The sequence below is a fragment of the Cydia fagiglandana genome, chromosome 24, assembly GCF_963556715.1.
Source record: "Cydia fagiglandana chromosome 24, ilCydFagi1.1, whole genome shotgun sequence".
NCBI classification, from domain to species: Eukaryota; Metazoa; Arthropoda; class Insecta; order Lepidoptera; family Tortricidae; genus Cydia; species Cydia fagiglandana.
In genome coordinates this window covers 6,714,596-6,740,351 of record NC_085955.1, presented here as the reverse complement: position 1 = coordinate 6,740,351, position 25,756 = coordinate 6,714,596, and the positions used below count along the sequence as shown (strand labels likewise).

Sequence of the window (25,756 nt, the reverse complement as noted above, 5' to 3'; positions counted from 1 at the left end):
GGTGGGTAAGGGAAGGGCATGTAGCACGCGATATAGAAGCTCAGTATGAATCTGATACATCGGTCAATATACTAGTTTGTTTTCATCACACCAGCTCGGAAAGAATTACTTTGCACTTCAAAAACGAATAGCAAAGTTGCATTTTATCCACATGTGAGGCAAAGTAATCAAATGCAAATTTTGAGTTGTTTTTTTATGTTTGCTGGTAGAATTGACTTTTAAATGATGTTTTTGAATGATAAATATTTAATAACATTCATTTGGATTTGATTTGGTTTGATTTTGTTTGATATTTTACATTTAATATTTGCTTCGGGTTGGTGTGGTGAAAATTTTTGTGTTTCACTCGGGGGCAAATTTTGTTTAACCCTCGTGCTTTGAAACCCTCGCAACGCTCATGATTCCATTTTTCGAACCACTCGCTACGCTCGTGGTTCAATTTTGGAATCTTTCGCTTGCTCGGGTATCAATATTAGCACGAGCGGTTAAACAACTTTGCCCCCTTGTAAAACAAATAACTATTAAACGGCGTAGCATGCAAAATGGATAGAGTGAATTTCACCGTCAATGGGAAACAATTTAGTGGTGAGTATCGTGTTTTTATATATCTATTATATTATCACGTTTATATTTCTATTTTCAACCATTTCTGTTTTTGATACAAAACTATAATAGCGGTGGTTAAGTGTTAACGTTGTTTCTTGCCGCATGGCTCTCCTTTAATCATGTGATTATAATAAATAATTTGTTTGGACCCCTCAGCGGGCGCGGAGGTGTCAGTGGACACGACGCTGACCGAATACATCCGGCGCTGCGCGGACCTGCGCGGCACCAAGTACATGTGCCTGGAGGGCGGCTGCGGCGCGTGCATCGTCAACGTGCGCGCGCGCTCCGCCAGCGGCGAGCGACCCACCTTCTCTGTCAACACGGTAACTTAAATATAAGTTTTTAGTCTTACCAAGTACAAACTTACGCAGCACCTCAGTGGTGTAGTTAGGCGTGGCGTGGGCGAAGTGGGCCGTCGCCCACGGCCTCGCGACCCAAAGGGGGCCTCGCGCGAGGCCCCTTCGGGACAGTGAAAGAAAAGGGCCTCGCAGATGCGACTTCACCTTCACCCATGGCATTAGTGCACGCTACACCACTGCAGCACCTAATACCTACGTGATATACTTTCCAGTGTCTTGTTGCTGTGCTGTCCTGCGAAGGCTGGGATATTACTACCATAGAGGGAATCGGAAACAGACAGAACGGGTACAATATAATACAAACTCGACTTAACAACTACTTTGGCTCGCAATGTGGATACTGTAGCCCGGGATTCGTTATGAGCATGTACAGGTATGTACCTACTTAGAAGTAAATAAGTCAATAGGTTGTTTATGTACACTTCTTATTTATAGGGGCTGTTTTTGTAATATTATGTAAATAAACGACTTTTCTATGAGACCAACCTCGTAATATGAAACTAAGTATTATTTAATTTTCCATTTTAATCGCGAGTTTGTTCGAAAAATTGTAAAAACCGTTTAGTGATTCGCCTTGCACCTCGCTGATTATGATTTAAGATCGAAATAGGTAACCTGTAATTAAGTAATTTATTGTTAATAAACATAATTAATACAATTTAACTTTTTAGTCTAATTCAAGGCAGTGAGCATCATTTAAGCGAAGAACAGATAGAGAAGTCGTTTGGCAGCAATCTCTGCAGATGCACCGGCTATCGTCCTATCCTGGAGGCTTTCAAGTCGTTCGCGGTGGACCCTGACCCGAAAATACTCCGAAAAATAAAGGACATCGAAGATATTGACAACTTAATTTGTCCAAAATCGGGAGTCAAATGTGGTGGAACTTGTGGCAACAACGATCAAGACTGGTGTCTGATCAATGCTCATGTTATGGACAAAGAGGAGCCCGTGCCTAAGAAGATATCATTGTCCGATGGCAGGATATGGTTCAGAGTAAATAATATAAAAGCTATATTTGAATCTCTGGATCAAGTGAACGGTTACAGCAACTACATGTTGGTTGCTGGTAATACGTCTAAAGGTAAGATTGTCTTTGTCAACGTGAACAATTAAGTACTCGTGCTATCCCAACTCTTTATTGCAGAGTGAAGATGGACCTTATTACACTTAGTACATTAATACGTATAGGGACTTATAACTAGGAAAGATCACAAATAATTTTATTCGATTAATTCGAAATAAATATAACTGAAACAGGTGTCATTAGTATGCTAATGAAAATGTATAATTGAACGCCTCCAGTGGCTGGAGCCCTGGGGCTGGGCCGTGCTGGTTCGATAACCAGCATCTTCTGCATTCACGGCAGACTGTTGACATTATACCTACTCGGCTAAGGTACAAGTCCAGCAAAAAAAAAATTGACGCAAAATGAAAACCGACTAAATAATGAACAGCCTGGCAAATAATTTTGCAATATGTGCATATTGGAAATGACATATTAAAGTACCTGAGTAATTCCTATTTATTTTGCTATCTCAACCTTTTCACGTATGAGAGTACCTACTTACAAGTAAATTCTGCGTGTATCGCAAATTGGACAGCCGATTTTAATGATTGGCCAGGCCCAGGTGAGGACAAAAACCGCGATAGGCCACAGTTTCCACTCGTAGTTAGACTAAGACTACTTATTAAGTATTTGCCTTTTTTCCAGGAGCATACCCCATCAAGTTTTACCCTAAAGTGCTAGTAGACATAAGTGGTGTCGCCGAGTTACGCTCCCACTATCTAGACGTCAACTTGGTTCTCGGAGCTAACACGACGATTACTGACACGATCCACTTGTTTGACGAACTGAGTAAAACCAATGCCGACTTTTGGTACTTGGAAGTCTTGAGAAAACATTTGGAGGAAGTTGCTCACATACCTGTTCGGAACGTAAGTAGCGTAAACACCCAATAATCGACATGTTAAGACCCAGTATTCGACACCTTGCTGTCAACCTTATTGCTAAGACACTATGATTGAAAATGTCGATTATTGGAGCTGTGTCGGGCACTGGAGCTTCTACGTTACCTGTCCATTTAAATTTTAGGTGAAATTATATTTTCACCATACCAACTCGTAAAAGGCTCTCTTTAGTCTTCAAAAACTGATGAGAAAGTTGCAATGTTATCCACACGAGTGGCAAATTAATTTGATGCTAATTTAGAGGTGCTTCCTGTTGGCTGGTCAAACTGACTTTTAAGTACTTAATGATTTGAAATGATAAATATTTAGTAGGTAGTGCTAATTAAGATTTGATTATAATGTTTTACAGTTAGTCCTTGTCCATTCTGTAGCAATGTTTGTTTAACCCTCGTTCCTTGTAACCCCAGCAACGCTATTAATACTATACTACTACACTATACTATCGGCTATACTATTAGGACTATGAGTTAAACTAAAACTTTGTCCCCTTGTAAACCAAATAACTATTGTGTATGTACTTAAAGTTAACGTTTTTTTACAGATTGGTACATTAGCTGGGAATTTAATACTGAAGCACGAGCACCCCGACTTTCAGTCGGATATTTTCCTTTTGTTTTCGTGTGTTGGAGCGATTGTTACTCTAGGTAGGTACAATTTTCTAATACCTACTAGGGAGTGCTCCCTTTACTAGTTATTTATACAAATACAGTACCGGAACCGGGAATTCCCGTTTCTCGCCATACAAACTCAGTACCGGGAGGATTCCCTAATACCTACACTACCGAAGTACCAAAATGCATCTAACTTCGAAAGCGGGGTAATCATGTTTCTTTGGGCTGAAGGATCGGTTTCGGCCGCAAAACTAGAGCAAACCAAACCCTCTGTTTTGGGCAATAAATCCAGTTTCGGTTGTTATGAAAAAGCAAGTTTATTAGGTTTTGTAGTAAGTAACTTTTATTTACTTAGAGAGTTATCTGGGTCATAACATATTTTTATTTTGTAGTGGACCGTACAATGACTCAAACGGAGCTGAGTCTGCCTGAGTTTTTGACTGCAAATATAGTTGGCAGAGTCATGACGCAAATTAAACTGCCTCCGTTATCCAGACATCATGACGTAGTGACTTACAAGGTACGTGCTGTTGTGTATACGTTTTAAGACCTGATGTGCACACCGGATGCGTGTGCGTAGACGTGCACGTGCGCGTTATAGTATACAGATCCTTATGAGAGATGGTACACCACTTGCGTAACGTGTGCGTGTGTGGCTCCAACATATTAGTGCACGCGCACGTGTGCGTAGTAGAGCTGTGCACGCACAGCACGTCACGTAAGCGGTGCGCCGTCTCTCAAAGGATCTGAATATTACACCGCGCACGTGCACGTCTAAAGCAGACGCATCCGGTGTGCACAGGCCTAACAAAGTTACTTCATTACAGATACCAGCAAAAGAACAAAATGCGCATGCTGAAGTGAACGGGGCGTTTCTTTTCAAATTTGATCCCAAATCTCATAAAGTGCTTAAAGCATCAATTGTATATGGAGGAATAAAGCCGACGTTCACTCATGCTTATAACACAGAAAAGTTCCTCATTGGTCGAAACCTTTTCACAAATGATACGCTGCAAGGTGCTCTGCACTGCTTGGATAAGGAAGTTGATCCAAACTTTAATCCACCAGAGCCTAAGCCGCATTTTAGGAAAAAAGTGGCTTTAGGCTTATTTTATAAGGTAAGTAATAGCTAAATCTTGATTATGAACAATATCGTTTAGTATCGCTCTTAGTTAACATCGCGAACGGTCCAGAACGCAAAATGCCTACATCATTTTTTCGTCGTTTTATCTTTACGTTAGCGATAAAGACGGAGCCCCGCGGCAGCCTAATATTCTGTGTGGTTTGGCCTTCGGCCATATGAAGATAACTAACAAACCTAACCTACCTGCGTGATATAAAAAAATGGTAATTTTGCGTTCTAGACCGTTCGCGACGTAGACTAAAAGCGATATAGGCAAAATATTACACTAGTCATTTTTATTTTATTTTATTTTGCGTTCTAGACCGACCGCGACTATAGGTACCCCTGCCGGTACACTATATTTTTCTATTTATTTATTTATTGCACAAATCTCTTGTAAACAGGCCGTCATCAAACTGTGTCCACGCGAAATCCTCAGTCCAAAATACGTTTCGGGCGCCACAACCGCCTACGAAGACCGGCCTCCCGTGAGCCGCAGCTACCAGGAGTACGACACCAGCAGACCAGACTACCCCATCACTCAGCCGCTGCTGAAGAAGGAGGGTCTGATCCAGTGCGCGGGCGAGGCCAAGTACGCTGACGATATACCTAGAATATCTGATGAAGTGTTCGCCTCGTTCGTTGTTTCTACAATAGCGCGAGGTGAAATACAAAGTATCGATTACGCCGATGTCCTTGTAAGTATTATAATCTGATTGCTGATTATAAATTCTTTGCGACTTATTTTTCGGGCGAGGCGAGGGCCTATAATGTCCAGCAGTGGACGTCCTCTGGCTGATATGATGATGATGATGAATCAGCTGTGGTGACTTTTTTTACAGAAAATTGGTGTCGATGGTTGGTATTTTTGTAGTAGAAATCTCTTTGGTGAAGTAAAACATTGTATGGAAACCCAACAAATTTTAGTTTCCCCGTTGCATTAGAAGGTCAGATGGTATTTGCTATATATTGAACACTTTTAAGTGCGCTAATTTCAGGAATAAACTTGCCAATCGGCTCTATGCTCTTTTAAGATAGTCGAAGGTGAATACAAAATTAAAACGCCAAAATCAGATATTTAATAGGAAAGTATCTACATTTAGGAATCACTATAGTTAATTAACTGTCTTAAAAATGTTGCTAAATTTGTTTTAGAAAATTGAACGCGTGATTGCGGTTTACACTTCTAAAGACATCCCGGGAGTGAACAGCATCGTGCGTGGAGACTTTCAACTTTTGTTCGAAAACGAAGAACTTTTCGCGAGCGACAAAATATACTTTTACAACCAGCCCGTGGCTCTAGTCGTGGCCGAAACCCAAGTCATAGCCGATAAAGCAGCATGTCTTGTTACTGTGAAGTATAAGAATATTTCGAAGAAACCAATAATTTTCACTATACAAGATGCTATTGACGCGCCGCCCTTGGAAAATAGGCTGATAACATATGAAGGGATTACTCCGTCAGATAGAGGAGTCAACGTGCAAAGAATAATCAAGGGTTCCTTCTACTCTCCGAGACAATATCATCATATGATGGAATTGCATTCGACGGTCACGTGCCCAGTGGACAATGGCTATGAAATAGATTGCTCTACTCAGTGGATGGATGTCACTCAGGCAGCCATTGCGCAGCTACTGAATATTCCTAATAGCCTGTAAGCATACAATAACATGTTTCTTAAAAACTATTTCATAATCTATCATTTTATACTTAGCCAGTTAAATATAGGTAGGATTAAATAAGGGGTATTACTGCAATGTGCTGCCGCCATAGTGCAGCACTAGCACCCATCGTAAACCATAGAGTAACTTATACATACTGTGCCTTAAACTGTTTTTTGACAAGTTTTCATAGACAATAAAATGTGACATTGATACCGGGAAACGCGAAAATCGAAACTCAACTATTTGCCTCTTTATCGCTCGAATAGTTATGCAAGAGCGATAACAAAATTTCGACTCTCTCGTTTGCGGTAGATCCTTAGATTGTGACTGATTGTGGTATTTATGATAGTGGCGCCCCCTACGCAGAGTTTCGCATAATATTCTTTATAAACTAAAAGTTACTTACGACCTCTGCCAAGAGAAGCTTGACCTATGTCAAAGGCACAAAATGATTAAAGAGGAGGGAGGAGTTTTATAAGTATAGTAGGTCGAGTTTTACTAAATATTCACTTTGTAATTTCAGAGTGAGAGTTCGAACAAGACGTTGCGGGGGTGCGTTCGGTTGCAAGATCGCCAGAAATATGTTCGCTGCGTGCGGCACAGCCCTAGTCGCGTATAAACTGAACAGGCCTTGCCGCATAGCTATGCGCATGCAGGATATTATGCGCATCACTGGTAAAAGACCAGATAGCAGGCTTGACTATGAGGTCAGTAAGTTGCTTTCGTAATAATAGATATTATATGCCCTCAATATAGTCTTCCAAACCTACGAGTTCCTTGCGCCACTTCCACCATCCCAGTAACCTGGAGTTACCAGTACAATTTGACACTGGGTTATTAGGTTTAATTTAACTGGGGGGTAACCCCAGGTTAGTGGGATGATACAAATGGCGCAAGGAACTCGTAGGTTTGGAAGACTATATTGAGGGCCTACCGCCAACATCGAAAAATGTTCTCCTCTCGCGCTCCAATATGCAAGAGCGATTAGAGAGGCAGATAATGATTTCCGAAGTTGGCAATAAGCCGTCTGGATTCACAATAGTTTACAAACAAGCAGTCATAGGTGTTTTTATGTATATAAGTATGTATTTATCTATATAAGTATGTATATCGTCGCCTAGCACCCATAGTACAAGCTTTGCTTAGTTTGGGGCTAGGTTGATCTGTGTAAGATGTCCCCTAATATTTATATCTTAATTTAAATGTAATTGGGTAAACTATTTATTACTGCATACAAACGTAATACCTAAAAACAAAATAATACCATACCTAAAACATAATTAAATTTATATATGTATTTATTGTTTATTATAGTTCTCTCATCACGCGCTTCGAACATAGCGCTTCTAACCGAACCTATGTAACTTGCTTATTATTATGTCCGTATTGTGGAATTTATTTGTGTCGCTTAACTTCAAACTCGGGTAAATCCATTGGACCCTCTCAGCAAATATCTACCCTATTTTACGTTTTCTTAATACCAAAATCGCATAATCTGACAGATGGATTTACCCGAGTTTGAAGTTAAGCGACTCATTTATAGTTCAAATATTATGTTGTAGGTCGGCGTTGACGGAAACGGCCAAATCCAATATTTAGATGGAACCTTCTACGTCAACGACGGCATGTCCCGAAACGAGAATGAAAACTCTTACGCCACGGATTCTATGAAGAATTGCTACAATCCTGATCGATGGAAGGTTGATTCTTTCGGTCCTATTACTGACGCTCCGACTAATTGCTTCATGAGAGCACCAGGTAAGTCTCAATTCAGCTACGTAAAGCTAACACCTAACTGTATAGTCTTACAATTATAATCCTATTTGGCATATCTTAGTTTGTACGAAACGTTTTACGCAAAACTGACTTAGCATAAGTAATTGGTTTTCGTCTAATATTTATGTAGCAGAAACCTTGTGTAGGTTAACAGAGCTGTGTGTAGGTACTTTTCATATCCATTTTTCAAACTTATTCGACAGAAATATAATGCACGAAAACTTTATGCCTAAAAACAAAGCGGACGATAGACTTCATCCACAAATATGTAATAGGTACCTATCTAAAAATCTGTGTAAAGGAACAAACTATGTTAATTATGCCATAACAGTTTATGCACAAGGTTAGTTATGATTAAATAGATTATGCCACGAAAGAAATATTAATAGAAAATATTCGAGCTAGTCCTGGGCCATAACTGTGAGATAATTGAACTATAGTTTAATGGTTTCGCCCAAAACATTGAGTAAGTCACCGATAAGGCTAATTGCATATATTTATCAATATTACATATGTTTATGCAGGTGGTTTTGAAGGCATAGCAGCTATTGAACACGTTATGGAGCATATAGCTAAAGAAATAAAAAGAGACCCTATAGAAGTCCGTTTCAACAACTACCGAGTTGATGACAACCAGCTACCGGAAATCGTCCCCGAGTTTCTAAAGAAAAGCGATTTTACCAAGAGACTCGAATATATAAAGGAGTTCAATGCCAAAAATCGTTGGAAGAAACGAGGATTAAGGCTAAACAATATGGCTTTCCCTACACAGTATCTCGGGAATTATGGAGCTTTAGTTTCTATCTACCACGGGGATGGAAGCGTAGCAGTAAATATAGGCGGCATCGAGATCGGCCAAGGCATTAATACTAGAATAGCGCAAGTAGCAGCTTCTGAGTTGAAGGTACCTGTCGAGAAAGTAGCCGTTCTGTCGGCGTACGATTTTGCCACCCCCAACAATTTTTCTACTGCGTCGAGTATAACTACTGAATGTTGTGCTCTATCTGTGATAAGATGTTGCCAGCAACTCAACGCACGACTGGCGCCGTTCCGTGCACTCATGCCGGATGCTACCTGGGAACAAGTTGTTTTCGAGGCTGATCTTAGAGGAGTTCTGCTGCAGGCGAACTACGAGACGAGTCCGAATGACCCTCGCTTGCAGAATTATTCTATATTCGGTGTCGCCGCGACAGAAGTGGAAATAGACGTGTTGACTGGCACGAAATACATAGTTCGCGCTGATATATTCGAAGATGCTGGCCGCACTATTAATCCGGCTCTGGATGTTGGACAGGCAAGTATAATATCCAAAGACTTCCCAATCACGATTCCTTCTCCATCAATCTCAATCATGACGAGCGGTCTGGCCTAGTGGGTAGTGACCCTGCCTATGAAGCCGATGGTCCTGGGTTCGAATCCCGGTAAGGGCATTTATTTGTGTGATGATCACAGATATTTGTTTTCTGTGTATTTATATATATCGTTGTCACAGCTTTATTGAGCTTACCGTGGGACTTTATTCATAAAGTGGGTATGTATAATATTTTTATATGTGACGTCCCACGAGTAAATGTACCTTATGGCGGTTGGCGCTTACGCTATTATTAACGCCGCTCCAATATTATTGCGGCGCTATGCAACGTAAGCGCCAGCCGCCATAAGGTACCTTTTGCCGTGGAACGTCACATATGTACGATTCTGAGTAGAAATGACATAAAAATTTCCAAGTTACAAAAAAATGTTAGTGTACAATTTTAAATAAATAGGTATGGCCCTTTTACATGGTTTTCAGAAGCCCTCTTTAAATGACTCAGGCTGCACTATTTCGAGCCCGACACCGTTGTATAAAAGATTTATTTATTTATTTGAAGGTTGAAGGAGCTTTTGTACAGACGCTGTCGCTCTGGTTAATGGAAGACACCGTTTACAATCATCACAACGGAGAGATCTACACGGACAGAACGTGGAATTATTATATCATGGGCGCTAAAGACATTCCCAACGATTTCCGCGTGTATCTGGCTCGGAATCGGCCTAACCCCGTCGGTATATTGGGATCAAAAGGTAGATTATTTTTAATTTTATATCGCTTTTGTCGCCAAAGGAACAAAGCAAAGCTCATTCCCACTTTTCTGATACCTATATACTAAGAACTAAGAATAAGGGCATCTCGCTCGTTCCTTCCCAATGTGGAATGAGTTAGGTACCTCCTGAGGTAGGTATACCTAAGCTATTGTTTGCGCGATGGCATGAGGATATTTAAAAACTCAGTATCACGTACTCAAGATGAGAGTTGGCCGAAGGATGTCAAATTTTGTCGGGCAATTGTGTAACACATCGAACCCTAATGTGTGTTATAACTTTATTAATATTTTAATGTTCTATAATGTAGCATATGCTAATTTTCTAAAGGTCCTCAGTTACCTGATTAAGTATATTAGAATGAATTAATTCCAGCGACCGGAGAGCCTCCGCTCTGCTTGAGCCACTGCGTGGTGGACGCTCTGCGAGTAGCGATAGACGCGTCGCGACAGGACAGCGGGTACAACACGGAACATTTTCTCAATATTGGTAAGAATTTGGCGTACCTTAGGTATTATACAGAAACGTAAAATGTATCATGTGGTCATGTGGAGATAGAGTCTGACCAGCGAGTCGTGTCACAAAAAAACGCGGGAATTTCAATAAAAACCACACCTGGCAATAAAATTACTATGAAATTAAATGACAGCTTATTTCATAGGAAAAAAGTTGTCATATAAAGAATTTAAAAAAATAGCTTGTGACACGACTCGCTGGTCAGACTCTAGGTAACATGTATAAACAGTAGTTTAACTGAGGCAGTTGGTAAGAAGTTATTTTGGTCAGTTACGGCCCGGTTGATGGCTTGGCTAAAAATATAATATAGAAAGTATATCTAATTTTAATCCCAAAACTACTACTAATACTATTTCCAGTGGGAACTTATTATGTCTGACCATACTCTGAGGGGTAACTGAACAAGAATATGTAGGCCATACTGAACAACTTTAACTATTGGGCCAAGCCCGAGAACGCAAAAAAAAATCTATCTTTTATTTAGGCGATCATATGTCAATGTTTGCTATGGAACACCAAAGTTTTTTTTTTCACGATTTAGGGGTCGGTTCCATAGTAAAAGTTGTTTAGTATGACCACAGTATAAATAATAGTAGGTACTAGGTACAGAAGATCCACTCTCTAACAAAACGCGTCTGTTACGATTAGGACAGATATGACCGCTAGGTGGCGCAAGCGCCACGCGCGGCTTATGGCTAGCCACCAAATTGATCTGGGACGGATGTACTTGTAGCTACTTGCTGCGACGCGACGAAATCGCGGAGCGAGCCACGCCTGGTATGACCTACATTTTTGCCCCTCAGAGTATGGTCAGACATAACAAAATCACCCTGTCGAGATGTGTATGTGATTCTATCCTCCTAAGGCCTAAGATCCTACCTATAGTAATTATTCAGTTCGATGAAATTAAATCATATTCAATTGGAATAGAGTTGCATTTGTTTTGATTCGTTCAATTTTCAAACAAAACTAAAATCAACTCTATCCCCTGAACTATAGGTTCAAATTTCAGTGACAAATTCTGAATTTTTCATTTGTATGGCTGGGCCTTAGGAGGCTATGAGTACACGCGTGATCGTTTGAGTGATTCTAATGTATTATTCGCAGATGTTCCGGTTACTAATGAGAGCGTCGTCGATGCTGCAGATGTCAAAATTAGCGAGTTTCTGCTATATGAGCCTTAGAATAATTATAATGAAGTATGAACACATATCAGGTGCGATGCCCACCAAACTGCTACCTGAAAGCGCGCCAGCTTGCTACTTCACTACCACTATGTGACTGGTGTTCTCACGTGCCCCCAATGTGCGCGCGTTCACCTCAAAGATCGGCTACGTCAGCCATATTCGGGCGCACGAGCGCCGAGCTAACTAGGAGTCGAAGTGGTCGCCATGGTAGAAATCTGCCGGAAGGATCATCATCATCTATATATTATCTAAATATTACAAATGCTTATGAGTAACTTAAATAATCATCAACACAGTAAAAACATTTTTCAATAAGCCACATTTTTGTGTTTAACTTGAATAGTTTGAGATCCATTTTTTTATGATTATTTTAATGGAATTTAGAGAAAAGGGGCCTCTATCGCATCCATATGATTGACGCCGGGGGAAAAGAAATAAGATGCCTGCATCCTGATGGGACTCAGGTCTTAACCTCCTGTGAGGGTGTTAGTTAGTGGTCAGTTGAGTTAGTCTGATAGTCAATTTGGTTTTATGCCTGTAGGTTGTCAGTTTGTCTGTCGAACGGGAGAGAGCGAATTGGTGACACATTTAGATTGAAGGTAGAAGTCATGGACATCGCTAGGTGTTAGCCTGAGCGACCGCCCCTGCAGCCATTTGTTGAAACGTGGTGACCTGTGGAGCAAAAATTAGGGGTACACCCACTCGCGGGTTTGATTTTAGTCGCTTTTGTAAATTTATTATATGTTCTATTGCGGTTATGGCGTCATTGTGTGTCAGGTTAGTCAGGTCTATGTGTGCAGTCGGGTGGGAAAGTTTCTTTGCTTGGGGTCTTCGTTGAGTCTGACCGTTATGTCGTCATCTGGGTCTGTGAGAACATGCTTTGGTCTACGCTTACCTCTTTTAGGGTTTTGTGAATTCGAGTGGTGGGGGGCTTTGTCAAAGTACCTCCTTGGACTGACTGGAGGCTCAGGTCATGGTGGAGGTCTTTATTTCTAATATACCAGGCCGCACCCGCTGTCCTTCTGAGGAACCGGTTTTGGAGTATTTGAAAGGACTTAAATTTATTCTTGGACGAGTGGGCCAAGACAACGCTGGCATAGGAGAGGATGGGTCTAATACAGGTTTTATACAGCGTTATCTTCCCCCTGATGCTCATGTTACTATTGCTTTTGATTAGAGGATTCGAACGGCCCATGATATATGATGATGATGATAAAAGTGGGGCCCTTCAGGCCGCGGCACTGCCAAGAATGAAAGGAGAGTGAAAGAGATAGGTAGAGTAAAAGATTAAAGGTTAGAGTATAGAAGAGAGAAGTTTACAATATTTTAGCAAATCTTTGACGCTATATAAACTAAATTAATAGTATTGTGGTGATTTTATATAAACAAAATTTCCCTAGGGCGGAGGGCCCTGTGTGATAGTGACCATTTTTAATATGAACTTATTATTTTCTTTGGTTTTCCCAGTGAGGGCGGGTACTATAGTAGGAATTTGGTTTTCTCCTTTTTAAGTTATTATTATTGCTATTAGATGCCTGGTTTTTGAGTTGTTTTATAATTTCTAGATTACGAATTTGGGCTAGAGTTATGTCGTCGTCCGGGTCTAATAAGACATGCCTCGGCCTACGTACACCTTTCCTGGGGGGGACCTCGGGGGGTTTTTTTTTTGATCTGTGCTCTACAGCATTCTCGCGAATTTAGCTGGAGGTCCTGGCTACGGTTGGGAGGGCTCCTTTTTTGGGCCTCCCGAACCGATGATGAATGATTTGGGATCGCGGGCACTCAGCAGCGCGCGGGCGTTGTGAGGCAGTGTCTATATTTACCTAACTGTCTTTTGAGCAAATGTGAAGTGTATTGTATTGTCAGCTACTCGGTGCGGATGCACCGAGTAGCGACGTGTCGTGGTGGAGTGTAGCTGTATCTCGCGGTGGTCGACCTCGTCGGCGGTGGCGAGGTCGAGTGTGAACGTCTATCGTTGAGTCATTTGTCGTGTCCTGTCTCTGTCTGGTCCATTTGTCGATTGTTTCTGTCATGTAGTCTGTCGTGTCGTTTAGGACGTCCTTAGGGCGGCGAACCGCGCTGCCCTTTGGTTTCCGTCGGCTGTTGGTCTGTGTTGGTGTCATTGTCGGTTGTCCGTCTGTTGGTGTGTTAGTGAGCGTGAGGGAGGGTTCTAGGTTGTCCTCATCTGTCTCATTGTCATATTGTAGGGGAGGCCGGGCAGGGGTGGGTCGTGGGGTGACCTTAGGTGGATCGGGTTTTGGGTGTGTAGTGTAGTTTATGGCTTGTTGGACGAGGGGGTTTGGGTGGTGGGGGGCGTTATCAAAATAATGGCGGGAGGCTTTGCGAAGGAATTCATAGACTGTGGGGAGCTGGGATTGGAAATGGTTGTCTGTGTTGCGTGTGTACCAAGGCGCTTTTAAGAAGCGCCTTAGTAATTTGTTCTGTAGTGTTTGTAATGGTTGTAGTCGTTTCTCCCCTAGGAAGGTGAAGGTGGGGCATGCGTAAGAGAAAATGGGTCGAATTACTGTCTTGTATAAGTGTATTTGGTTTTGTGTGGAAAGCTTGCTTTTTTTGTTGATCATGGGACCCAGTCTGCCAGAGACAAACTGGGCCTTAGCTTTAACGTTACTGATGTGTGGTCTGAAAGTGAGTCTTTGGTCCAGAGTGACACCAAGGTATTTAACCTTGGTGTCAAACGGGATGGGTTTATTGTGAAGTGTGAAGTTTGGCATGTTGGGTGTAGTGGTGGCTGTTGGGTGGAAAAGTATGGCGGCACTCTTCTCCGGTTTCACTTCGATCCTCCAGAGCTTACACCACTCCCCGAGGGAAGCGATGGCGATCTGGAGGTTCCTGTAAATCGCGGAGAGAGTGGTGTGGGTGTAGTAGATGGCAGTGTCGTCGGCAAATAAGGCTAGGTGTACTGGGGGTGTGTTGGGGATGTCGTTGGTGAAGAGGGAGTACAGGATTGGGGATAGTGCTGATCCCTGGGGAACCCCTGCTCGGATGGGGTGCGGGGCCGATAGCGATTTCTCTATTCGGTAGCGGAAGTGGCGGTTCGACAGAAAGTCTCCTACGAGATGTAGGAGACGGTCTGGCATGCCTAGTTGGTATAGCTTGTATACCAGACCAGAATGCCAGACCCTGTCGAACGCCTTCGCCACGTCAAGAAAGATCGCCCCGGTCTTGAGGCCCCCCAACCGAGAAAAGCCGTCCAGTATGTGCTCTACTATCCTGTGGACCTGGTGTACGCAGGAGTGTTTGGATCGGAATCCAAACTGCTCCTGTATGAGGATATCCTCCTCATGACACCAGGTCTGGATTCGAGCCAGGACGACCTTCTCGAAGAGCTTCCCCAAGGTGCTCAGCAGGCTGATGGGTCTGTAGGAGGATGGCTCGGTCCTAGGTTTCCCCGGCTTGGGGATACCTATGACTGTTGCGGTTTTCCATGGACTTGGGAAGTGACTATTTATTAGGGCAGAGTTAAAGATGTCTCGTATCAGTTCGATGTGAGACCCAGGAAGCATTTTTATGAGTCTGTTTGGAATGCCATCGGGGCCGGGTGCTTTCCTGGGTCTCAGCTGTCTGATGTAATAGATGAGGTCTTCAATGGTGACTGGGCGAGTGGGGGGATCTTTTGGGGGGGAGGACAGGAGGTTTGTTACAGTAGTTTCGACATGGGAGATGTGGTTGTGGTCGACTAGTTTTGAGTTTGGGGAGCATTGGTTTTCTAGGCTCTTTGCCAGGCACTCAGCTTTCTCCTCGTCCTCGAATGCGGGTGTCGGACAGTCGGGTCTGTTAAGCGGGGGGATGGTGGTGACTAAATCTGCCTTAAAATATTTCGCCAGCCTCCAGTAGGCCTGGTGGCTGGGCGAAATATTTCCTAGGAGCTCGTCGAACTCGCTCGCCCGAAAAGCGGCGATGCCCTCCTTGACTTGCCTTTGAAGGCTCCTCAGGAGTCGCCGGTTTTCGGGCGAGGGAAATCGGGAGTAGGCTCGTAGGGCAGTGTTTTTTCTATCCAGCAGTCTCCTCAAGCTGTCAGGGAGGGGCCGGCGACGAGAGTCGTCGTCCGGCACCTCTGCTGAGGCATCTCTGATAACAGAGGAGAGGTGACTGCTGTATAGGTTTATTGCGTCTTCTGTCTGAGTCTTAGTCATGGAGGGGGATGTGGGAATGTGGGTGAGGGGCTTTTGGAGACCTAGCTCCACCTTCCTCCAATCTATTTTGGTTCTAGTGCTTTGGGGGTTGCTGGGGTCTGGGCCTAGTCTCAGGATGACCGGTCTGTGGTCTGAGTCCAGTTCGTGATGTACTTCTATAGAATGGAGGGAGAGGGAGATGTTTTTCAGCAATGTGATGTCTAGGATATCCGGTCTATGGGTGACTATGTTGGGGAAGTGGGTGGGTTCGAGGGGAGAGATGAGATCGAAGGGTATTGTGTTGTTCAGCATAAGGTGGTATAACCTGTTCCCGTTTCTGTTGGAGGCTACACAATTCCAAGAGGTGTGCTTGCTGTTGAGGTCTCCGGCCAAAATGACCGAAGGCCCCAGGTCAGCAAGCAACCTCAGGTCCTCATGCAGGAGCTCCTTTCCGGGGGACAGGTAGGCTGAGACTATGGTTATTTGTTGGTGACCGTGGGGGGAGATTCGACATATGGAGGCTTCAATGTTTTGGAGGGGGGGAGGGTCGAGTGGAACCTCGGGGGTGTACACCGAGGCATGTCTTATCAGATCGTTGGAGTGAATTTCCGCCTTTTCAAAATATCGGCGACTTAGTATTTTGAAGTGTTGTGCTACTCTGTGTTTATTTGATAGTCTTTATGTAGATCTTTGTTGGTAACGTACCATTCAGCCCCGGATATTTTTTTTAAGAATTTGTTTTGGAGAACTTGTAGGCTGTATAGTTGGTTTTTAGAGGATTGGGCGAACGCTACCGATGCGTAGGAGAAAACGGTGCGGATGGCTATTTTATAAATGTGCATTTTATTATATATTGACATGTGACTTTTTCTCGTTAGAAGTGCGTGCAGCCGGCTGAGGTAGAAGGTGGCGCGATTTTTGACAGTTTTAATATGTTTTTGGAAGTTAAGTCTCTTATCAAGGATGATTCCTAGGTATTTTGCCTCATTTTTCCAGGGGATGGCCTGGTTGCAGAGGGTGATGTTGGGAATAGTGGCTAGAATATTGTGACAGTTGGAAGATCTGGAAAAGAGGATCCCCACGCTCTTCTCAGGGTTTACTTCGACTCGCCACAGTTTGCACCAATGCCCTGGTTACTGGGTTTCCCTGGCTCTGGAATGCCAATGACGACTGCCACTTTCCACGCTGTCTGCCCCATGTGAAATTTGAGTTGTATTTCACTGTTGCTGTTTGTTGGGGTGGTTGAAATTGAGGCTGGGTTTGAACTTGAGAGGATAAATTTTGGGGAGTGGGTTGGAAAGGTGCCCCTGGCATCACTTGCCTCCGCCTGAGAGAGATCGAAGTTAGGCTGATTTGTGGGTGAGATCGGTTGGGTACGGGAGTTTTTTTTTTAGGTTTTTAATGGAATTTAGAGAATGGACCTCTATCCTATCCATAAGATTGACGCCGGGATGTCCCGGAGGGACATCCCGGGGGAAAAGAAAGGATGCCTGCGTCCTGAAGGGACACAGGTCTTAGCCTCTTTTGAGGGTGTTGAATGTGGTCAGTCGGTTAGTATAGTCAAATTGGTTATATGGTAATAAGTTGTCTGTTTTGTTTTGTCAAACGGGGGAGAGCGAGTTTATTTATTTATTTATTTAAACTTTGTTGCACAGTAAAAAATTGTACAAAAGGCGAACTTAATGCCAGAAGGCATTCTCTACCAGTTAACCTTTGGGCCAAACAGAGAACAAGTAGTAATAGGTGCAAGAAAAATTAAAAGTACGAAAAATTAACTATTAAGCATACATTTTTATGTTGAACAACATACAATTTCAAATATACATATTGCTATAATATACTTACTTATACATACATAATATACTAACATACATATGTGTACATATAATATAATATATATATATACCTGCTTTCAGATTTTTATGAGACTTAGCTAAGAGACTTTTCTAAAAGATGTCTGCGCAACTTGATTTTAAACAAAGTTGATGATAAACACATAGATTAAGGTAGAATTTGTTGTTAAGCTAAGTGTTGGCCAGCGCGACCGCCCCTGCAGCCATTTCTTGTGACGTAGATACCTGCAAAGCAAAGGTTAAGGGTGCACCCACTCTCGAGTTTGATTTTAATCTGTTATGTAATGTAAGTATGTGCTCTATTGCGGTTGTGGTGTCGTTGTCAGTCAGGTTCGTCAAGTCTATTTTGAGTATGCAGTCGGGTGGGAAGGTTTCTTTGCGGGGGGGGGGGTCTTCATTTAGTCTGATCGTTATGTCATCGTCTGGGTCAGTTAGTACGTGTTTTGGTCTGCGCTTGCATCTTTTGGGGTTTTGTGAAGGGGTGTAGGAGACGGTGGAGACAATTAGTGGATTTGAGTGGTGGGAGGCTTTGTCGAAATACCTCCTTGAGGCGTATTTGAAGAAGTTTTGAATTGACTGTAGATTCATGTCATGGTGTAGGTCATCGTTTCTAATGTACCAGTCCGCACCCACTGCCCTTCTAAGGAACCGGTTTTGGATGATTTGAAGGGATTTGAGTTTGTTTTTGGATGCATGGGCGAAGACGACGCAGGCATAGGAATAGATAGGTCTTATACAAGTCTTATACAACATTAATTTCCCCCTAATACTCATTTTGCTATTGCTTTGGATGAGGGGGTTTAGACGGCCCATGATGAAAGCTGCCCTATCTCTTACTGTTTTAATATGTTTATGAAAGTTGAGGCGAGCATTCAAGGTTACACCTAGGTACTTGGCATACTCGCTCCTCTCTATATATTTGTTAAAGAGTTAAATTTTATTGTAACTGTCCTGAGTTTTCTGTAGTCCCCCTCCTTTCCTGGTAAAGAGTATGGCTACGCTTTTATCTGGGTTCACCTCTATTCTCCAACGATCGAACCATTCCCCTAGGGAGTCCGCCGCTCGCTGGAGGAGAGAGGTGAGCATAATTGGAGAGCGACATGAGGCATAGAACGCCGCGTCATCAGCAAAAAGTGCGTACTGTACATCTTGAACTTTGGGTAGGTCATTGACATACAAGGAGAACAGTGTTGGCGAGAGAACTGAGCCCTGAGGTACACCTGCCCTCACCGGGTGGAAAGTAGAGAGCGACCCCTCCACTCTGTAGCCAAAGCTTCCACCGGTTAGAAAGTCTCTAATAATGTGAATGAGACGTATTGGCACACCTAGTTTATTTATAATTTAGCTTGTAAATCAAGCCGGTGTGCCATACCTTGTCGAAAGCCTTGGCCACATCAAGGAAGACTGCTCCTGTTGGAACAGGTCTCCTGTCCCTCGTCAGCCGGTGAAGGATGTGCTCCGTGATTCTATGGACTTGGTGAACACATGAATGGTTCTCCCTGAAACCAAACTGCTCCCCCTGTAAGATGTCCTTTTCGTTAATGTGTTGGTGCATCCTATTGAGGACACAGCGCTCATAGATCTTACCCATGATGTTGAGGAGGCTGATGGGTCTGTAACTGGTGGGGATATTACTAGGTTTACCTGGCTTTGGGATGCCAATGACGACTGCCACTTTCCATGCTGTTGGAAAATGGCAGCCTTCAAGAGCTGCATTATAAATTTTTAAAAGAATATGTATTAGTGTGTCTGGGAGAAGTTTATAAAATCTGTTGGGTATTCCGTCTAGTCCAGGTGCTTTCAGTGGTTTTAATTTATTTATTATTCTTTTGAGTTCCGTAAAAGTGATCTGCTGGAATCGGGGGTCTAATGGTGGGTCTATAAGAAGCTCCTCCACCTCCTCTTCTATTAAGGGGATATGGTCCGGGTCATTTGGTTCCCTGCCGGGAGAGCACTGGTCCTCTAGGCTGGTGGCCAGGCATTCGGCCTTTTCGGTATCCGTAAAAGCCGGTATTTGTGTGTCAGGGCGGACAAGCGGGGACATTAACACTGTCGTGTCAGCTTTTAGAGATCTGGCCAGTTGCCAATAGGCTTTATGTCCTGGCCTGATCTCTTCAAGCATGTCATTCCACTTGTCCTCCCTGTGCACTTTTATTTTTTCCTTAATTTGCCTTTGTAGCCTATTGATTATGTTTTTGCTCTCCCGAGAGGGAAAACGGTCGTAATCTTTTAGTACGTCATTTTTCCTGTTAATTCTTTAATTTCACGTGGGAGCTGCCAACGCCTATCGTCGTCAGCCGGAACTGATCTAGTGCAGCTGTTTATGACCATTTGGAAGCCTTTTGTCAAGTCGTCTACTGCTTTTTCCAGTGAGGCTTTAGATGATAGGTCTGTATTTGTTATGTTTAAAAGACAACTGTCCTCCCTGGCCAGCTCCACCCCCACGTTTTCCCAGTTCACCACTTTCTTCGTGGCGTCCGGATCCATTGGGGGAGGACCCAGCCTGAGGATGACAGGTCTATGGTCTGAGTTTAGGATATGAGCCACCTCTATTGATCTCATTCTTAAAGTAACTTTTTTCATAAGTGCTACATCCAGGATGTCAGGAAGGAAATCTTCCTGGTGTGGGTAATGGGTTGGCTCGAGGGGGGATAATATGTCGATCGGGGGGTCGGATTTTAAAAGGTACTGACATAGCAGCCTGCCATTACCATTGTTCAACCTACAGTTCCATTGAACGTGCTTGGCATTAAAGTCGCCGGCCACTATGACCGACTCGTCCATACCAAACACGGTCTCCAGGTCCTGCAGGTTGATACTTTTGGAGGCAGGCTGGTATGCTGAGACTAACGTAATTGGGATGTGACCTGTGAATGCAATTCTGCATGCAGAGATCTCTAGATTTACTAAGGTTGGAGGGGTGATGATTGAACAATGTAATTCTTTTTTGTAATAAATTAAAGTACCCCCTTTTGTAGTACCTAATCTGTCATTCCTAATTAATTTATAGTTTGCAATTTTGGGGCATCTGTGACTTGGTTTAAGGAACGTCTCCTGAACCAGGAGAACGTCCAACTGTAATGATGTCATGGCACTAGCTAGCTCTTCCTTTTTTCCTTGGATTCCATTGATGTTATAAAAACCTATGTTAATTGATTTTGGCTTACATCTACTAGCGGGCGTGCAATCCATTTACGCTATTTTTACATAAATTTTTAATGTTTGATTGTAACTTGGCATGTTGAGCCATGGCTATTAATTGCTGTGCAGTTGAATTCGCGTTCCTTATTTTAGTAGCCAGTAAGCAGGCCTCGTCTATGTCTAAAGTGTTTGCCATATCCATAACTAATTGTAGGTCCGCTTCAGGGTTACCATATGAGTGAGGAGTGCGGGAGAAGTGAGGTTGTTGCGATGGTTTTTTTTTTATAATCACGACTTATACTGTTTGGCCGCGCCTGGGGCCAGTTACAGTTTGCGGCTTCGAGCAACACGGAAGGGAGGCGGCATTCGCACTATTTCCCCTCTGCCGAGGTACAAGATTAGCGCGTCAATCTAATCTACCGCGGGTAATAAAACTAGTTGCACTTGGATTTTTCACTAGACCGAGTCCAGACGCGCGCGTGAACACTGCTGCACAAAAATGCCTGTTTGCTCGGTTTTTTGCTATAAAAAGAGGTCAGGGACATCAAATTTACAAAAAGAAAGTGTTATATTCCACATGTAATTTTTTTTTTACATATCATACGTTTAATTACATTTAAATACAATGATTATATTTTAGTCTCAAGTATTTGTTGGATTTATCGATTTTGCTCGCTCAGTACAAATTGCGGATCGGTCGAGCGACAAATCCGACTTCTCATCTCTCAGAATACAATGACATAGTTCAACGAAAATGTGTTAGTGTGCGTGTTGTGACACTAGTCACTCGTCCGTACACAAAAAGAGAACGAGGTTTTGCAAGATTTGGCTTTGACGTGTGTCATTTTCTCTGTATTTGTGTCGTCATTACAGAGGGCCTACCGTGAACCACGTTTGACGTGTTGCCTCCCTGTCACACTTACGTATGAATTTACAAGTGCCATAGAGAGGCAACACGTCGAACGTGGTTCGCGGTAGGGCCTCTGATTGGATTTTGTATGTAAGTGTGTGATAAGTGCGACTGTGTGCACCTTCCCCCCGCGAAAAATGGCAGAAAGATTTGTACGGTGAGATATCGCTTGGGCCCCTCCCTTCCGACGTGTCGGAAGCCGGTGTTGCTCGAAGGTTTGCGGTGTGAGTGGGATCAGTGTTGCGGCCTGAAGGGCCTCGACACTGCCAAGTATGAAAGGAGCAAGAAAGAGACAGAAGAAGTAAAAAGATGATAGAAGAGAGTAGAGGAGTGTAGTTTACAGTACATATTAGCAAATAATGACGTTAGGTATACAATTCTAGTTTTGAAATTTATGAAATTTATTATGAGGATGAATTAATTTATATAAAAATAGTTCCCTAACCTAGGGCAGAGGGCCCGGTGTGGCATTGATTAGTGGTCTACGTTTGTTTTCCCAGTGAGGGCGCGTGGAGTAGTATGAAGCTGGCTTTCTTTTGCCATTTCTGGGAGGAGCCGTACGCTGCCTGGCCAGGGTCCTAATTAATTCTTGTTGTTTAATTTGAGCCAGCGTTATTTCGTCGTCAGGATCTAACAAGACATGCCTCGGCCTACGTACACGTTTCCTGGGAGGAATCTCAGGGGTGTACACCGAGGCATGCCTTATCAGATCATTGTTGTGAGTGGACGCTTTTTCGAAATAACGCTGCCTCAAGACTTTAAAATGTTGTGCTACTGTTTGGATATGGAAGTCCCTATGGAGGTCTTTGTTCCTGACGAACCAAGGGGCTCCCACTATTTTTCTGAGAAATTTGTTTTGGATTACTTGGAGACTATTTATGGATTGTTTTGAGGATTGGGCAAATGCTACTGAGGAGTAAGAGAATACTGTTCTAATTGCTATTTTATAAATGTGTAGTTTATTTTTAATCGACATCCCGCTGTTTTTGGTTAATAGATAGTGTAGGCGACTTAAGTAATAGGAGGCTCGGTTTCTAACGGTTCTAATGTGTTTTTGGAAGTTTAGTCTCTTGTCTAAAATTACTCCTAAATATTTTGCTTCAGGTTTCCACGGAATGGGTTGCCCGCACAATGTGATATTAGGGATGGCAGATAGAAGTTTGGAATAGGTGGATGTACGGGAGAAGATAACACCCTCGCTTTTTTCGGGATTCAATTCCACTCTCCACAGCCTACACCAATGCCCTAGGGCATCGGATGCATCCTGAAGAAGGCGGAAAATCGTCCCGGGGCGTGGGGAGGTCGCGAAGATTGCTGTATCGTCCGCGAATAAAGCATAGTTTGTTTGAGGGAGCCTTGGAATATCATTAATGTAGATTGAAAAGAGGGTAGGAGAGAGACAGGAGCCCTGGGGGACGCCTGCTCTTATTGGATGAGAAGTTGACCTGGAATTTTCAATTTTGTATTTAAAAGATCTATTGTTAAGGAAGTTTGTAAGTAGTCTTGTCAGTCTGTTGTTGAGTCCTATTTTGTAAAGTTTATAAATTAGTCCTTGATGCCATACCTTATCAAATGCTTTACTTATGTCAAAAAATATGGCGCCAGTTGATATGGTGCGGCCCCAACCGGTCATCCAGAAAATAATATGTTCAGTTAGTCTATGAATTTGGTTCACACAAGAGTGATCAGCCCTGAACCCTAATTGTTCAGGGATGATCACCCCGTGGTCAGACAGATGGTTTTGGAGACGGGTGAGTATGAGTCGCTCGTATATTTTGCCCAAAGTCTGGAGCAAGCTAATGGGGCGGTAACTTTCAGGTTCAGTTCGGGGTTTACCGGGTTTTGGAATGCCTATGACATCTGCCTCCTTCCAGCAAGCTGGGAAGTGGCAGAGTGCCATAGACATGTTAAATATTAGGAGTAGGACTGAAATGATAGGATCTGGTAAGCTTTTAATAGTTTTGTTGGAAATGCCATCTGATCCAGGGGCTTTTTTAATTTTAAGATTTTTAATTTGAGATTTTAATTCTGTGGATGTTATTAAGGGGAGGGGGGATGGGTCTAATGGTTCAGATTGTTTATTAATGATATAATCGGAAACTAATTGGAGATGTATGGGATCAGTGGGTTGGGCGCTCGGGGAACATTGGGACTCCAGACTTTCGGCCAAACATTCCGCTTTTTCGTGGTCCTCAAAGGCTTGAGGTAGGCCTGGCCCTCTGTTGAGTGGCGGGATGGCTGTTACTTTGTCTATTTTTAGAGCGTGAGTGATTTTCCAGAAGGCTGTGTGATTAGGAGTTATTTCTTTTAAGGTGCCTGTCCATCGGGAGTTTCGCCAAAAGTTAATTTTACGTTTTAGGTTTTTGACCAGTTTGTTGAGTCTATTTTTGTTATCAGGGGAAGGATATGCGTCATAGGCTCGTACAGCTGCGTTCTTCTCCCTCACCAGTTCGACTAGGTGCTCGGGGAGGCGCCAACGGTGGTCATCCTCCGAAGGCACCTGCCTGGAGCATTCCTTAATGATGTTTTTAAGTCCCTCTGTGAGAGAGTCGATCGCAGTGTCCATTTGATGTGTATTATTTAATCCCTCTTTTCCAATGTTATGTAAGGGGCATTCTTCCTTTACAAGTTCTTTACTGACCCTGATCCAATCGGTAATCGTTTTGGGGGGGGGGGGTATAAGTAGGGTCTGGTCCGAGCGCTACTACTACAGGTCGGTGGTCTGAGGTGAGTTCATGTTTGACGGAAATCGATCTTAACTTTAGTGAAACACCCTTAAAAATTGCAACGTCCAAAATATCTGGTCTATGATCTACCGTTGATGGGAAGTGAGTTGGTTCAAGTGGTGCTATAATATCCACCCCCAATTTTTGGGTATGGGTATGGAGCCGCCTACCGTTTGGATTGGTTATATTGCAGTTCCATATGGTGTGTTTAGAATTAAGGTCGCCGGCTATAATAACGGAATCGTCAGTTTTAAATAGTGCGTTTAAATCCTCAAAAGTTATTTTATTCTTGGGTGAGAGGTATACAGAGAAAAGGGTTATTGGTCTGTGGCCTGCTAGGGCAATTCTACACCCAGATGCCTCAATTTGGTCTAGTTTTGGTAAGGTGATAGGGGAGATGTGGAGAGATCGTCTATGGTAAATTAGGGTACCCCCTTTTTCACCTGTGGTTCTATCGTTTCGAATAACGGAATAGTTAGCTATTTTGGGGTCCCGGCGATTTGATTTTAGGAAACTTTCCTGAATTAGAAGTATATCTATGTCGTGGTTTCGTAAAAATAATGCTATTTCGTCCCTTTTACTATTGATGCCGTTGGCATTGAATAAAGCTACTGTGAGTGAATTTAATTTGCGCCGTGGTTGTCTCTGGTCCATTATTTATTGATATTATAGTTTTTTATTGCTTTGATAAGGTGGGCATGTTTAGCCATAACTTGGAATTTCTCCATGGGAGAGGGGGCGCCTCGAAATTCCGCGGCCAGTGCACATACCTCGTCAATATCGATCGTATTGGCGAGGTCAAAGACCAGCCGCAGGTCCTCGGCCAGTCCTACCCCATAGTTGTGAGAAGGGTATGGAGTAGGGGAATACTGGTTATTGTTGTTGTTAACGGTGCGAGTTTTATTAAGATGTATGTTATGGTTTATTTTTCTGGGTTGGGGTCCTTTTAGGTTGGTTGTTTGGTTATTCGTGTTATAGGGTTGTGGCGGGTTAGGATTGGCATAACTAAGATCCAATGGATGGTATTGGGGCTGCGCAGGTGTGGGTGGCGCGGTCGTTTGGGATTGGTGGGATTGACCATAATTATTATTATTATAATT

General features: G+C 43.1%; 2 protein-coding genes across 2 annotated transcripts; both read left to right on the top strand.

The window, feature by feature from the left end:
- The first annotated feature begins 32 nt into the window (after positions 1-32).
- Positions 33-9,480, top strand: LOC134676617 (xanthine dehydrogenase-like). The gene is made up of 13 exons (XM_063535013.1): positions 33-582; positions 763-929; positions 1,178-1,338; positions 1,637-2,046; positions 2,677-2,900; positions 3,475-3,577; positions 3,937-4,064; positions 4,372-4,662; positions 5,072-5,365; positions 5,823-6,322; positions 6,856-7,039; positions 7,895-8,090; positions 8,633-9,480. Exons 1-13 carry the CDS (start codon positions 543-545, stop codon positions 9,478-9,480), a joined length of 3,546 nt encoding a protein of 1,181 aa, XP_063391083.1. The 5' UTR covers positions 33-542.
- Positions 9,481-9,982: 502 nt separating this feature from the next.
- Positions 9,983-11,952, top strand: LOC134676228 (xanthine dehydrogenase/oxidase-like). The gene is made up of 3 exons (XM_063534550.1): positions 9,983-10,172; positions 10,566-10,679; positions 11,814-11,952. Exons 1-3 carry the CDS (start codon positions 10,019-10,021, stop codon positions 11,888-11,890), a joined length of 345 nt encoding a protein of 114 aa, XP_063390620.1. The 5' UTR covers positions 9,983-10,018; the 3' UTR covers positions 11,891-11,952.
- The last annotated feature ends 13,804 nt before the right edge of the window (positions 11,953-25,756 follow it).